Source organism: Morus notabilis, unplaced genomic scaffold, assembly GCF_000414095.1.
Source record: "Morus notabilis unplaced genomic scaffold, ASM41409v2 Scaffold47, whole genome shotgun sequence".
Lineage (NCBI taxonomy): Eukaryota > Viridiplantae > Streptophyta > Magnoliopsida > Rosales > Moraceae > Morus > Morus notabilis.
The window spans coordinates 104949-119747 of NW_010366182.1; the positions used below are offsets into that span (position 1 = coordinate 104949).

Genomic DNA, 14799 nt, shown 5'->3' on the forward strand with positions numbered 1-14799 from the left:
TTTAAGCCTACTAGAGAATTTTCTTTCTTGTAAATGTGCCTTAACAAAATTTTTGGTATGTTTGAAGAAAATAGTGTAACAAAAAAATTAAATTTAAATTTTTATGAGAGAATACACGGTAGGAGAATTTGAGTTGTTCTTTTCTTTCTTTTTGAAAAAAAAAAGATCCCTTAGGCTCTTTAATCGCTTGCACAACGGACTATCAGCTTAGTGCTAAAAAAACCCTCCTCATAATTGCGTTTTAGCATGAAAATATCGATATTTACGGAAATATTGATACTCAAGTTTTAGAAAATATCAATAGAAATATCGATGTTTGTGAAAATTAATGTAAAATATATATATTCATACTAAAATACTTTATTTTCAAATGAGATTTTAAGAAATAGATAATAATATATTAGTTAGATGAGACTCTCAATTAAAGTACTAATTATTTGATAAATATGACATAGTAAAGAGCGATTATAATATTATAAGTACTAAACACGCGTTCAAAAATTAAGTAAAAAACAAAACAAGAAAAAAAATGAAAACAAAGAAAAGAATGATAAGTTAAGATAAAAGATAGAAAAAAGTAAAAACAAAAAACAAAAAACAAAAAACAAAATAATTGTTATATTTTCGGAAAGTAAATTGAAAAATACATAAAGTTACAAAATTTTATATGAAATATCAATATTTTTACGAAATTTTTGTAAAATTTTCATGATATTTGCTCATTTAACAGTACATTTTTTCTTTCCAAAAATAGATATTTTCATAAGAACATCGATAGTAACGGAAATTCTCGTAAAAATTTTAGGATATTGTGCAGACAAAATACTATACCCATATTTTCATATCCGTACTTTCAAAATACAAAAATTTCAGTAAAAATGTTGATTTTTTCATCCTTAATTTCATTTTAAGCCTAGACTCAATGGCAGAACTAGCCTCCGACTTCAATAAAGTATAGTTTCGTTTTTTAAGAAATAAACAAGAAATATCTATCACAATTTTTCAAAAGCTAGTGAGAGAAGCACGTGCAAGGCATGTGCTTGCTTTGATAATGTAAATTGTGAACCAAATATGTACCAAAATAAGCATGATCTATTGACAGGTATATCATAATGTGCAATATTATCATTGTTAAGAGAGTTTCTTATTTGTTGACGTTTCTAATCTGCATGTTGTGATTGTTTACTCTGAATATGTTAGGAAGCACCAGCGAAGCAGTTGAAAAGAGAGTTACCCAAATTCGAAGGCTTGTTGAGGCGCACTTTGTCAGAAAAATGGCTTGAAACCTCTTTTTTTCATAGTACTATTTTGAGGTTCGATTTTGAGTAGAATTTACTTCGTATTAGTGATGACTCAATTTGAAATTGTGTTATCCATTGTGAAGAGATCGAATGATATATTTGTATGCTCAAAATAATGAATGAGTGAATAAGAAATTGACTCTTAAAGTGCTCCCATAAAAACAAAAAATAAAAACTAAAGAAAAATTTTTACGAGGTTGGGAAGTCTCTTGTCCTACATTGGAAATAAACAAAGCCAATTATCTCCCGTGAGCCCTATAAAACCCCCCACTCCTCATTGGAGACACACTAGAATTTTAAAGTTCTCATCTCCTGTGAGGAAAAGTTCGCAGGAATAACATTGTTGTGCGTCGTTGCTACTACTGAGTGAACTGTGTGATACACAAGCTTTAGTATTTTTTAGTTCAAAAGTTTTATATTTTTTTCTGTAATATATATCTATGTTGTCATTTTTTTCATTGTTGAAACTAATATCATATTTTTATGTACTCTGTTCATCTATATTATATATTTTGCCTCTTAACTTACTTTTATTATATTGTAGCAGAAATGTTACTAGCCAGCTAATAGGAAGATGAGAGTTCAAAGTAGATATAAGATATTCCTAGCTATTGTCACATCATCTGGGGATGAAGTTACAGAACAGAAAAATCAACGATAAAAAGAAAATGAAGAAATCACATACAATTCTTAATCTAATTTTTATAAAAATCGCCAACTAAATGTAGCAACTTGTCATAAGTTATGGTGTCCAATCCATAATAACTTTTCAACATGATAAAAAAATATCTCTCTATTTATCTCTCTCATTCTTTCCACTACAAAAATAATTCAACCTTATAAAATTTTGATGATTAGTTTGACAAATTACAATAAGTCATAGTCATTTAATAATTCACAAATCATACTACAAATTTATAAATAATAAATTATCTTATTGTGGATAGATTATAGATTCAACAAACGCAAAACCCACAACAGTTTAGAATTTCTTATTCTTTCAATTATATTTGAGACAAAAAAAAAATATCCTTTTAAAGTGCATGAGTCTGGATTTTTACACTTAATTCTTAATTGATATGCTTTTTAGTCAAATACTATATTCGTCAAAGGAGTATTAATTAAGAGTAAAGGGTTAAAATACAGATGATGCACTCTAAAAGTAAGTTGAGTAATTTTCTCTTTATATTTTACAAGACTAATGGCATGTTTAGTTCACGGGTTCAAGTCAGTAATTTTGATTTTACATTTAAATTTTGTGAGACAACCCATTGGCAGAACTCTTTTAGTTCAATTTTTTTTTTGTTTTTGTTTTTGTTGAGAGAGCAGAATTAGAATCATGAATTCAAGTCAGTGAACCAAGCGATGCTTATAATCCTAATAACAATTAATAGTGCAATCGGGAAAAAAAATAAAAGGATTAATTTCATAAATGCCCCTCCGAACTTTGTACCTTATTTCAACATCCTTGAATTTTAAAAATGGTTCATTTCACCTTCTAAAGTGTGTGCCTCAGTTCAAAATGCCCCTTACATTTATAAAACTAACAAAATAATGACATGATACTACTTATGTTTTTATACATTCTCCTAATTGGTAGGTTCAATTTCCAAAAATTTTATTAAATATTTAATACTTAATTAAAAGCACGGGTGCACGACGGTTGGTATGAACGGTTATTGGGCGGTTTGAGCAGTTTTTTTTTTCTTGACGGTTTTTGAAAAGTCCAATCCATAACTGCCCAAATCTTAAGCAGATTAGGCGGTTTTTTTTTTTTACAGGTATATTAGGCAGTTTATTGGGCGGTATGAATTTAGTACCTATTGTTTTTGAACTATTAAATTAGAAATTAAACTTTTATAAACTTAGCTACTTATATAAGTATACATATTGTATAGGCATTTAAATTCATTTTTATAGATTCAAGAAGAACAATTAAATATTGCACATAGTTATGGTCATTTCCCCAAAACCGTTGATCTAAACGTGAGGCTACAAAAAAAAATGAAAATGTAATGTTGTTAACTAATTACTAAAAAATATAAAAAATAATTATTATTTGAAACCACTTGTTGGTGTAAAGTCTTGAAGCTTATAATATGTAAGAGTTGTAGGAAAACACATACACAAATATACATGCAAAAGGTGTAAATGTAGATACATAGTTAATGAAAGCTAATAAAATGAAATTAATAGTAGCATAAATAGTACAATCGCACAAGTTTCTAAAAAGTAATATTCAAATAAATTAAATTTGAAATCTAAATCATAAAATGTTAAAATAAGTAAATAGTCAACACTCACCATATAAAATCCTATAAAAAAAATATACATACATATATGATAAACAGACATGGTGATTTGAAACTGCTCAAAATTATATAAACCGCAACTATCCGTCTATGAGTGTGGATTGTAACCGCATTGCCTAAAAAATAGTGGATTGTAGCCTAAACCCATCCATAGCGGGCAGCGTAGGGCGGAGCGATTAGAGCGGTTTGCCCTTTTTTTTTTTGTGCGCCCCTAATTAAAAGACGGATCAAAATCAAAACAAAGTAATATATCTGAATTAATTAAAGAACATTTTAAAAGTTAGACATCAAAGTGTGATTGAGAATAAACATGAGGAACTACTTATAGAACTAACCCAAAAAATAATGATATAGGGCTCAGGTTTTGATGAAGAGCTCGCATGACTCTCCAAGACACAATGTTGGGGCTTTCTAGAGGTGGATTCTTATGAATTGGGACAATCCGTTGTATCCTAGGCAGCCATGTGGAGCTGCTAATCATCCATTCTGATTATCACATTGTCAGTTTTGCAAATTTATCCGTTCATCATGTGATTGAAATTACACATTTAAATTCATAATACATATCCGGTAATTGTGCTTTTCTTAATCAAATATTGTTAAATTTGATTTATATATCTTTTAATAATTATGCATCTCAATAAAACTGATATACATGTTTTTTTTTTTTCGAATTTAAAGTGATTTTATAGCAAATATTTATTGACATATGCAATGATCAATAATTCGTCGGTACTAAAAATTTACTTATGCTAATTGATTATACACGAGAAATAAAACGCAATTGTTGGTCTTAGTTACTTTTGGAAAAAGAGTGGGAGAAGGGAAGAGTTCTCGAAGAGGAAACGAATCAAGTATTATGTCTTATATGAGGAGACAAATGAGATGCTTATTCCCCTGCTTTGGAATGCACTTAATGTTAACTTTCACACTCTCACCCCATTTATTTTTTATTATAAATTAATACTCATTAAAAAAATTTAAATGTTTAAATTTAATTATATTTATTCATGCTTGTAGTTGCATGTATGCTCATAGAATTCAGATTTTTTGTTTAATTTTTAATGTCTTAATTAATATCTAATTAATCATGTTATGTTACATTATTGCATGATACATAAAAAAATTAGTTAAAAGTAATTTATTTTTTTTAAACAACGTGATTTAAGATGACTAATTAAATATCAATTGAGAGGAAGATCTGGGTTGAGCTCGAAGATGCAAAAGATTTATTACGGAGAAACGACACGTCCCTCGTACTAGTGACAACATAAACGGTAAGAACGGGGCTGGTGCCAAGTGCTGATAAAAGTAAGAATTTTTTCTTCTTTTTTTTTTTTTATTTTAAAAAAAAAAAACGAAGTAATAACTTTTTTCTTTTGAAAAATAAGGGTCAAAAACACTCTTGGCAATTTCACTCATTTACCACGCTTCTTATATACGTTGGACTGATGTCGGATTTAAAATGAATTTGGATTGCATTTATTTTGCAGACAAACCCTGAGAGTGAAAGTGAGATAAAATGTCCCGTGAAGCCGCACTGGGAGCGAGACTTGGCAGGCGGCAGATGCACCACAGCGGCGGTGGCAGCCCAGAAAGGGCACGCCTCCCAAGGCCAAATACCACGTTTTGGCAATCTCCCCCAGCATGGGCCACGCGTTTACTCCATTTCCTACCCTGTCCAACCAAAAGTGTTTTTTAAAGTTTTCAATCTAACCCAAAACAGGCTCACCCTCCAATCAGATTCCTTCCGTTGCATGCAACCGGAAGATAGTCTTCCACCACGTGTAATGAATCCAAACTTGACCGACTCAGATGATGGCAAATAGGCAAACTCAAACACTCTTCCTAAATCCGAGACTTTTTTTATTTTAAAAGGGAAAAAAAAAATGAACAGAAAATTACTTCACAAAACGACCAAACCAATCGTGATAGGTGTAGACACGCATGGCGGCCCAGACCCACACGCGTTGCGACGACAGGGCCAATTTTGGGTTGTGGATTCATGCACCTGATTGGCGTGGAGAGATGTACTCTCTCTCTCCTCTCTCTCTCTCTAAGAAAGAAGGCGCTAGCAGTAGGAGTAAAAGTTAGGAGGGCAGTGAATGGAGGGGCTCAGTTGTCAAAAACAGGGATTAACTATTTCGACGGTTCTTGTTATGTGTAAGCTTGCATGGACCCACTCAAGGGTTTGAATTCCCACATGTCATTATCCTAAGCCTCACAAACACGTACCCACCAGTACAAAATCCAAGTGTCACTTCCTCCTCCCTCTTTGCTTCATGTTGCCCTTCTCTCATTGGCCAATTCCCACCGTTAAAAAACCTCTCCTTCACCTCCTTCTTTATCCTTCTCCGGTCACAGAACCATTTCACTTTTAACCCTCCTCTGTCTTCTTTCTTCTTCACCACAATTTCCTTCACTATCATATTTCAGAAAAACTCCATATCATCAGCTTCTCTCAGGGGGCTGTTTCTTAGTCTTTGGCCACCATGATCAAGACCCTCAATCCATACGCCACCACGGCGAAAACTGCCGAGATCATGTCGAGGTATAGGCCCATAGCACCGAAGCCAGAGACACCCACAAGCCCCACAAGCGAGACAACGTCCACATCACAGAAGATCAGGCAGTCCCCTTATCTGAGAAACCTCTGGCCCCAGCTGCAAGCCAGGCCCACCAGAACCAGAAAGAGGGGCCGAGCTGCCCTGTCTCCGCCGAGTCTCAAGCGGCAAAGAACCAACAACGCTCTTGGCCTCACTCCTCCTTACAACCACCTTCCTCCCCTGCAAGGCTTCTCCACTCACGGCCTTCAACAAATTCCCACCACAAGCCTCACCTTGGAGAAGCCCGCCGCAAATTTAGTCACTCTTCCTCTTCTACCGTCAACCCCCATTGTCACCAACCAAGCTGCGGTATCGGAGCTCGACTGGATGAAAGCTTGTGGAGAAGAAAAGCAGCTCATAGACCTGAACACAGTGGCGGAAATTCCAGAGGAAAAGGATCTCCTGCAACAACTACAGCGGGTTCCGGTTCCCGCGACCGTGATAGCACCTCAGCCGGTTCGGCCGGTGGGGTCCAGCATATGCGTCCGGTGCATCAGTGAGGACCCCAAACTGGCTTCACAAGCAGCCCAAGCTCCCAAGAAACCGGAGGAGGTCGAGGAAGAGGTCGAGTCCGAGATTCTCCCCGCCGTCATATCGGATTCCAACAACAAAGTGAGGATGGCGAATTCCGCTTACAAAGAGATGGTGGGTCAGCCCGAGTGTTCGTGGCTCGATTCAATGATGACCAGTTCATGCAAGAGAATCGGCGGGGAAGTGATCCTGCAGCTTTCCGATTCCAGAGTGCCGATTTCCTCAAATGGGTTCTCTTGCTGGGTGAGGATAGAATGGGGTAGTGATGAGAATAAGAACTCCGTTAATGCTTTCTGTGACGTTATAAGGCTGTCCTGTGAGTCCAAAGACTACGTCTTCACTTGGAGGTTCCACATCCACCATACCAGAGAAGCTTCTCAATCAAGCTGTAATGTATGAGTTTGTGTATAATGTACATATATTAGCTTAGTTTTGTTTAGTTAGCTAGAAAATTCTGCACCTTAGTCTGCTAAATTGTAATTGTATGTCTTCAACATCGAGTATAGTTCTATTAGATGTTGTTTTTAGTGTCCCAGACCTCGCTCTTCAAAAGAGGCAATAAGTATGTGATAGTGTGAAATTTATATTATTCATAAGCTTGTCCATTACATTTATTTACAAGAGGGAAGCGCATTACAAAACACACAGAAGATACTGATACTATGATATTTCATTGTTTACACCAGTAACAAACAGATGACAGATATACATATATATATATATATATATATATATATATATATATACTGTGATATTTCATTGATTAACGCTAACATCCTCACAAACCCCAAGACGGGAATTTTTAGCACCAATAGTAGGATCTTCCAAATGTTCGAGTTAATCGTCGCCAAGAGTAGGGATATTCCAAATATGCGAGTTAAGCATCGTCACTCTTTGAAGTTGTCTGCATATGATTGGGGCTGGATAAAATCCAAACGGAAAACGTCAGCAGTCGGGGACAAACAAACCAAACCAAAACCATAATTTTATAAAAAGAACCACAAACAATTTTTCCCTTAGCAAAAAAATTAAAATGCGAATACTCTTTTGTATTATTTTATTGTTTAGGCTCCGTGATGTGATGGGAAGTAGGGGAATAGAAAGAATATAGAAGATTATAGTAATCTTCATATTATTTGGTTGAAAGACGGAAAGAGTTGAAAAGATAGATTATATTGTTTATTTTATTTTTTAAAAATAAATAATTTATTTTGAATGATAGAAAAGTAATTTTATTTAAATTGAAGTGGATTGATAATTTAAAATGATTTTATTATTTTTTTAAAATAAATAATTTATTTTGGAGGTTAAAAAGGTAATTTTATTTAACTTTAAGTGGATTTATTAGATCTTTCGTTGATGAAATGATAAGTTCGGAAGGAGACTTTCTCTTTATATTTCCTTTTCTTCATCTTACCAAATAAAGAATTCACCCTTTTCCTTTACCACTCTTCTTCCATCCTTTTCTCTCCCTCTAATGAAATTTCACCCTTTTCCTTCACTCTTCTTCCACCCCTTTCTCTCCCTCTAATGAAATTTAAAATGATGGATTCAAAAGGAGACTCTTCCTCCATATCTCCTCTCCTTTATCTTATCAAATAAAGGAATTTACCTTTTCCTTCCACCACTCTCCTTCCATCCTTTTTCCTCTCTCTATCTCTGCCTCCTCTACCAAACATAAGGTTATGAGTTGTAACTAGTTAAACCAGGGAAGGGGGAAGGTGGTGGTGGGTGGGATGGGGAACAGGTAGGTACAAAAGAAAAAGCTTGGAACCATATTCGTTTATTTACTTGAAAAGCTTGTAATTATGGTTCCAAATATACCGTCTCAAAGAGGAATCTTATTTTTCCTTTTTTTTTTTAATCCCACCCTTCAACGGGTGAAGAGGTGGTATGGATCACCCCGGTGCGTTAAATTATTTTAGATCTCGCATTCTGCTTTTTTTTAAAAAAAAAAAAAAAAAATTATAACAATTTAGAGCTAAAAACTGTTCACAATGAAAATCAAATAGCTTAAAATGTTTACTAGTCTGCAGCTTCAAAAGTGCCCCGAATCCCGATAACAAAGTTACAGTGCCGTCCTATTTTGATGAAATGTCAAGTTTCAGTGATTAGTGATCAGTGAAAAGCCAGAGAAACATCACAAACCTTTAGAAGTGGGGTATGACGCTTTTTGACCTGCACACAAGATGAACACGGCAATCGTGTACAAGATGATGAATAACCAACTGGTGAAAACTTTCAAAATCAAATCAGTGTAAATCAAAGAGCAGGGTAACATATTCAACACATATCTAACAATGCCTTTTAGTACAACAATACTGTTTTCAATTAAGCTTTGCGTATGTATTATAATAAAGGTAATCAACCCATATGTCTTATTAGTTATTATGAAGACACTATAACTAGGGGAGAATTTAGTTCCACAGAAGAAGAACAACTTGAAGGAGTCCATACCACGTAATCCCAACCGTATTACTCGGCAATTGCTTTCGCAGCTTCTTCACTGTCAAAACTTAATGCCGCTTCACCAACATTAGCATATGGGTCCCCTGTGGAAGTCCCAACCCATCAATGGATTTTCCCACCTGAACGTATCTCAATCAAACGAAATAAGGTGAGGAAAACCACCTAATATTAACGAACAAAGGTTCAATAAAGCTTCTTCTGGGAAGATAAATCTTGTTAGAATAAAAGCATTTGCTTTCTTTTCCTCCCGCTTTAGTGTTTATGGCTTGTGCGCACACACATACCAGCCTCATAAAACATAAATAAGACTTGTCTAGTTCCGAAATGGAAGGATAAAACAAAATTGTTGAGCGCCAATTTTCTATAAACTAGTCTTATAATTGCAAACGGTCTCCTGCATTTGAATCCCAATCGACATAATTTAAGAAGAAAAGAAAAATACAAGTAATTTTCTTCGGGAAAAGCTTCAAATCTGACATAAAAACTGTCAATAGACAAAGCACACATACTTTTGTGTAGACAGGAAATCAATTTTCAATTTCCCAACTTTTCCAAAACCCTGTTGTGAAAGCTGTTCGGGCAGGTGAGTAAATCACAACCTGAAAATTCAGTGAAAACCATTTCAAATATGTTCGGAACCTAACTCAGAAAATCAGCCAAAACACCAATACCACACTCACACACACCCGAAACAACAAGAAAATAAGAGTAATTAGAGAGAATTTTATTAATCAAATCAGCTAAGAACACCAAATTATACTGAAATATAAATGATAGATCGGAGATTTCGAGCTCTTCGGCACTCCCAGCCGTTCCGGCAACACACCCAACACTCAAAAGATAAAAATACTCACTGCCTAAACCTACTGCCCTTCCCCCATTCAAATTACTCCCAGATTAGCCTCCTTGTCACGTCAACCCATCCTAGCCACTTTCAATATTTTCCCTTAGGCCCCTAACTCTGTGTTTTCTACCCGTTTTGCCCCTCCTAGAAGTGTAAACTTGCTTCAAAACCCCCCTCTCGAGCAACCTTGTCCCTAAGGTTGAAGTCGGGGAATTGTTGGTGGAGGGCGGATAGGGGTTCCCAAGTTGCCTCCCATTCAGGCATACCTTCTCATTGGACGAACAAGTCCAAGTCATGTGGCCCTCCCTCTCAAGCTCGTCATGCGCGTAAGATGGCCGCGGGGCGGACTAGAAGCTCGAGCTCCTCTGGAAGATGCGGCAGCAAGGGGGGGGCAGTTGGGGGGTCTCCCTTGAAGGCTTTGAGTTGGGAAACATGGAACACCGGGTGTATGCGAGCATCCTCCGGAAGCGAAAGACGGTAAGCAACATTGCTAATCTTCTCAGTGACCTCAAAGGGACCATAGTAGCGGGGTGCCAACTTCTCGTTGAACTTATTGGCCAAGGATTTCAGCCGGTAGGGCCTAAGCTTGAGAAGAACAAGGTCGCCCGGTGCGAAGTGCACATCACGGCGGTGAGCATCGGCAAACTTTTTCATGGTTTGCTGTGCCCTCTCCAATTGCTCCTTGAGCTCATCCAACATGGAGTTACAAAGCTGCATCTGCTTGTCGATTTCAATATCCAAGGAAGGAGTATCTTGGAACCAATATAACACTGGGGGGGTCCCGACCATAGACGACGCGAAAAGGGGTATACTTAGTAGAAGCATTGTATGTGGTATTGAACCAATACTCCGCCCACGGAAGGAACTTCAGCCACAATTTCAGTTTCACACCAGCAAAGCACCTCAAATAAGTCTCCAGACAATGGTTCACCACCTCAGTTTGGCCATCGGATTCAAGATGATAGGCGGAGCTAGTGTGCAGCTTGATCCCTTGGAGCTTGAATAGCTCCCGCCAAAATGTACTCATGAATATGGGGTAATCGTCACTAACAATCGATCGAGGAACCCCATGAAGCCGCACAATCTCTCGGACGGACAATTTGGCCACCAATTTCGCTGAGAACGGATGTGTGAGGGCACAGAAATGGGCATACTTGGATAATCTATCAACTACTACAAAATAGTATCCCGGCCTTCCAACTTAGGCAGCCCGCCGATGAAGTCCATCAAGATGTCCCCCAAAATTTGGTTTGGGATCGGAAGAAAAAAGTTTGGGATCGGAATAGGTTGCAAGAGGCCCGCGGGGGACAACGCTTCACTCTTGGCACTTTGGCATGTCACACATCGGGCCACATAATCGCAAATCTCCTCCTTCATTCCCGACCAAAAGAGGTTACTTGCCATCCATTTGTAAGTGCGGAAATACCCCGAATGGCCGCCGATCACCGAATCATGGAACTCATGCAATAAACGAGGGTTCCAAGGGGATGCTTTTGGCAACACTACCCTTTCTTTGTAGAGTAACAACCCTTCCTTCAAACGAAACTCCTTTCGCACCATTTCCCCGTCTTGCAACTTGGCGATCACCCCCTCGCACCACTCATCCGCTCGCTGCCCCCGCTTCACATCCACCAAATGGGGCACAGAAATGGCCGCTAGGTCCAAGGTTCGCTCCTCTCCCCTCCTTGATAGTGCATCCGCCACCCTATTGGCTGCCCCTGGTTTAAATTGGACCTCAAAGTCATAGCCCAAAAACTTCGTAACCCAACATAATTGTTCCGGTGGAAGCATCCCTTGATCCATGAGGAATCAAAGACTTTGTTGGTCGGAACGAACCACAAAGTGGCATCCCAACAAGTAATGGCACCACTTTTGGATGGCAAACACCACCGCCATCAACTTCCGCTCATAAACTGATTCACCCGGCTTGCCTTGGTGAGTGCCCTACTAAAGAAAGCGATTAGTTTGTCTTCTTGCATGAGCACTGCCCCAAGAACAGCCCTCGACACGTCCATTTCCACTACAAAAGGCTTGGTGAAATCGAGCATAACCAATACCGGAAGGGTAGTCATAGCCTCCTTAAGGACCTCAAAGGCTTGCGCTGCCGCTTCTCCCCATTCGAAGCCTCCTTTCTTGAGCAAATCGGTAAGAGGACGAGCTATCTCTCCATACCCCCTCACAAAACGCCAATAATACCCGGTGAGGCCCAAGAATCCACGCACATCACGCACATTCCGAGGTGTCGGCCAAGTAGAAATGGGCGTGACTAGTGCTGAAACTTTGGACGGGCCACCTGTGACCACCGAAAAGTCCGAATTGCCCGATGACCAAACTCGATCTCCCCGAATTTTTGGGTTGCTCGACCCGACTCGAAAATTACCATGAACGGGCTTCGGGCAGAGGATGCCTGCCCGATGCCCAACCAGCTGCCCGATTTTTTTTTTTATATTATATTTTTATGTTGTTGAAATAAGTATTTGTACAATTACAATGTGTATATTACAATTTGAAATATGAAATGAACACTGAACACACGAACGAACTATATAAAAAAAATTACTTCTTCATTGATTTTTAAATTTGTAATTCATGATTGCCTCATTAAAAACCTTACCAAGAAAAACCCAATTGGGATAAAAACTTGGTAAGAAAAAAAGAGTGCAATCATTGTGGGACGAATTACAAATTTGATGAACTTACAAAGTCTATACAAGATTACAATAAATACTATACAAATTCGAAATTACAAAGTAAATAAATATTTACAAAGAAATTATCAAGATCAAGCAGAATGATCATCTTGAAAATTAAAAGTTAATATATTAAATTCATCGATCCATTCTTGGTTTGCCGGTGAGATTGTATCGTGTAAGCGTTGGTCGAAACGGTCCCAATCCTTGATGCACACCAAAGCTTCAACAATATCCTGCTGCAATGCGTTTCTCCGTTCTTCAAGTATTCGGCCGGTTGTACTGAATGCTTGTTCGGCTGCAACAGTGGAGACCGGGATTGAAAAAATATCCATTACCAATCGTATTAGGATCGGCAAAGTTAATGCTCGTGCCCTCCACCACTCAACCAAATCAAACACCTCACTACTGTCTACAACTAAGCTCTCACTCAGGTACGCCATTAACTCATTGAATCCGCCGCCACCTCTTGATGAAGATCCACTTCCACTCCCAGATTCTTCTTGACCTTAACTCGTCGTCGTCGTCTTCTTCTTCTTCTTCTTAGACAACTCGAAAACATTCAAGAATGAATGCGGATTGTCGTCTCGTTGTTGCGATTGTTCAACACGAGGTGTGTTTCTAAACCTACTTTCGTAAGAGATATATAGAGAATATATTTTTTCCTTTATAATAGGAAACTGGTCAGTAGTGCCTATAGCTAAAAATTCACCTAAGTTATCTAATACACTTTCTAAACCTTCTAATTTTAATTTAGGGTAAAAAATAACACTGAAATCATACAACATGGGTAATTTAGACCAATATTTTTTAAATTTCTTTTCCATAGAGGCGATAGGAACTCCTAAAACCTCATATGTCCTAAATTCACTAAATAAAATAGACATTCTTAAAAGTTCTCCTAATGCTAATGGTGAAGTTGGGTAATAAGTTCCACTAAGCTTTAAGGTAACTTCATGAAATCTAGCTAAAAAGTTATACAAAAGTTCGGCAATTTGCCAATCAGTTTCATCTATAAATCATGTTCCTAATTTTGCACTAACATAATTTGTTATAGCATCTTTATAGGGGATGCATTGTTCAAGCATTATGTAAGTGGAGTTCCATCTTATGGGCATATCTAAAGCTAATGCTCTAGGATTTTGATTACATGCTTATAGAAATTTAAACCAATCTTGTATTCTTTGATTACTACCTTGAATCCAAGCAATGTTATCTCTAATTTTTTTAATATGACCCGACATTGATTTTAAACTGGACTTTACTATTAAATTAATTATATGACATGCACAACGTTGGTGGAAAATATCATTATTACTGAATAAACTTAAATCATTTTCAAAAAGTTCTATTGCTTTAGTATTCGCAGTTGCATTATCTAATGTTATGACCATTATTTTATCTCTTAAACTATATTCATCAATAACAGATAAAATTGTTATATATTAAATTGGCAGTATGTGATCCTATAACACATTTAAAACCTAAGATTCTCTTATCCAAATCAAAACCTTTATAATAATGTCCGGTTACAGCTAAATAATCCTTGTTGGCAACGGCGGACCAAATATCCGCCGTTAACGCAAAGCAACCACTAGTAGAGTGTAAAAGGTTGATTAATGCTTCATTTTCTTGTTTATATAATTTTAATACATCTTTCCTAAGAGTAGTTCTAAAAAAAAATTGTGCATTAGGATTATGTACAATTTTAATATAACGTTGTCAATTTCTTTGTTCAGGAAAACTTAGTAGTTGATCTAATGTAGCTATTAATCGTGCCTTAGACCGCCGATTTGGCAGTCAAACGATAATTGCGTTTGGTAGAGCTGATCTCCGCCTCCTTACTTTTGAAGACACTTTTCAGATTGTCTTCTTAAGTGTGTAGTGCCGTGAATAGTGTTACCTTGTAATTTCTCACCACAATATTTACATTGAGCTATGTATTTAATGTTACCGTTATTGTCGACGTCCTCGAATATGTTGAAGTGCTCCCAAACTGCTGAGGTGCGATTGCATTTCTTCTTAGAACTTGCAACACTTGCACTA

General features: G+C 37.0%; 2 protein-coding genes and 1 pseudogene across 2 annotated transcripts in view; 1 reads left to right on the top strand and 2 right to left on the bottom strand.

The window, feature by feature from the left end:
• The window catches only part of LOC21411988 (cilia- and flagella-associated protein 251), a 9709-nt gene extending 3667 nt beyond the window's left edge, over nt 1-6042 (bottom strand). The window contains exon 1 of the mRNA XM_024173266.1: nt 5853-6042. Within this exon, the coding sequence (XP_024029034.1) occupies nt 5853-6042 (190 nt within the window). The remainder of the gene's footprint in view (nt 1-5852) is intronic.
• LOC21387517 lies at nt 5729-7358 on the top strand. Its single transcript, XM_010109738.2, has one exon. It carries the CDS (start codon nt 6106-6108, stop codon nt 7147-7149), a length of 1044 nt encoding a protein of 347 aa, XP_010108040.1. The 5' UTR covers nt 5729-6105; the 3' UTR covers nt 7150-7358.
• A 144-nt stretch (nt 7359-7502) lies between these two features.
• LOC112093864 overlaps nt 7503-14799 on the bottom strand; it is an 11835-nt pseudogene continuing 4538 nt past the window's right edge.

Bases quoted from the DNA above. Each gene is read 5' to 3' on its own strand.
- LOC21387517 (XM_010109738.2), top strand. From the start codon at position 6,106: ATGATCAAGACCCTCAATCCATACGCCACCACGGCGAAAACTGCCGAG.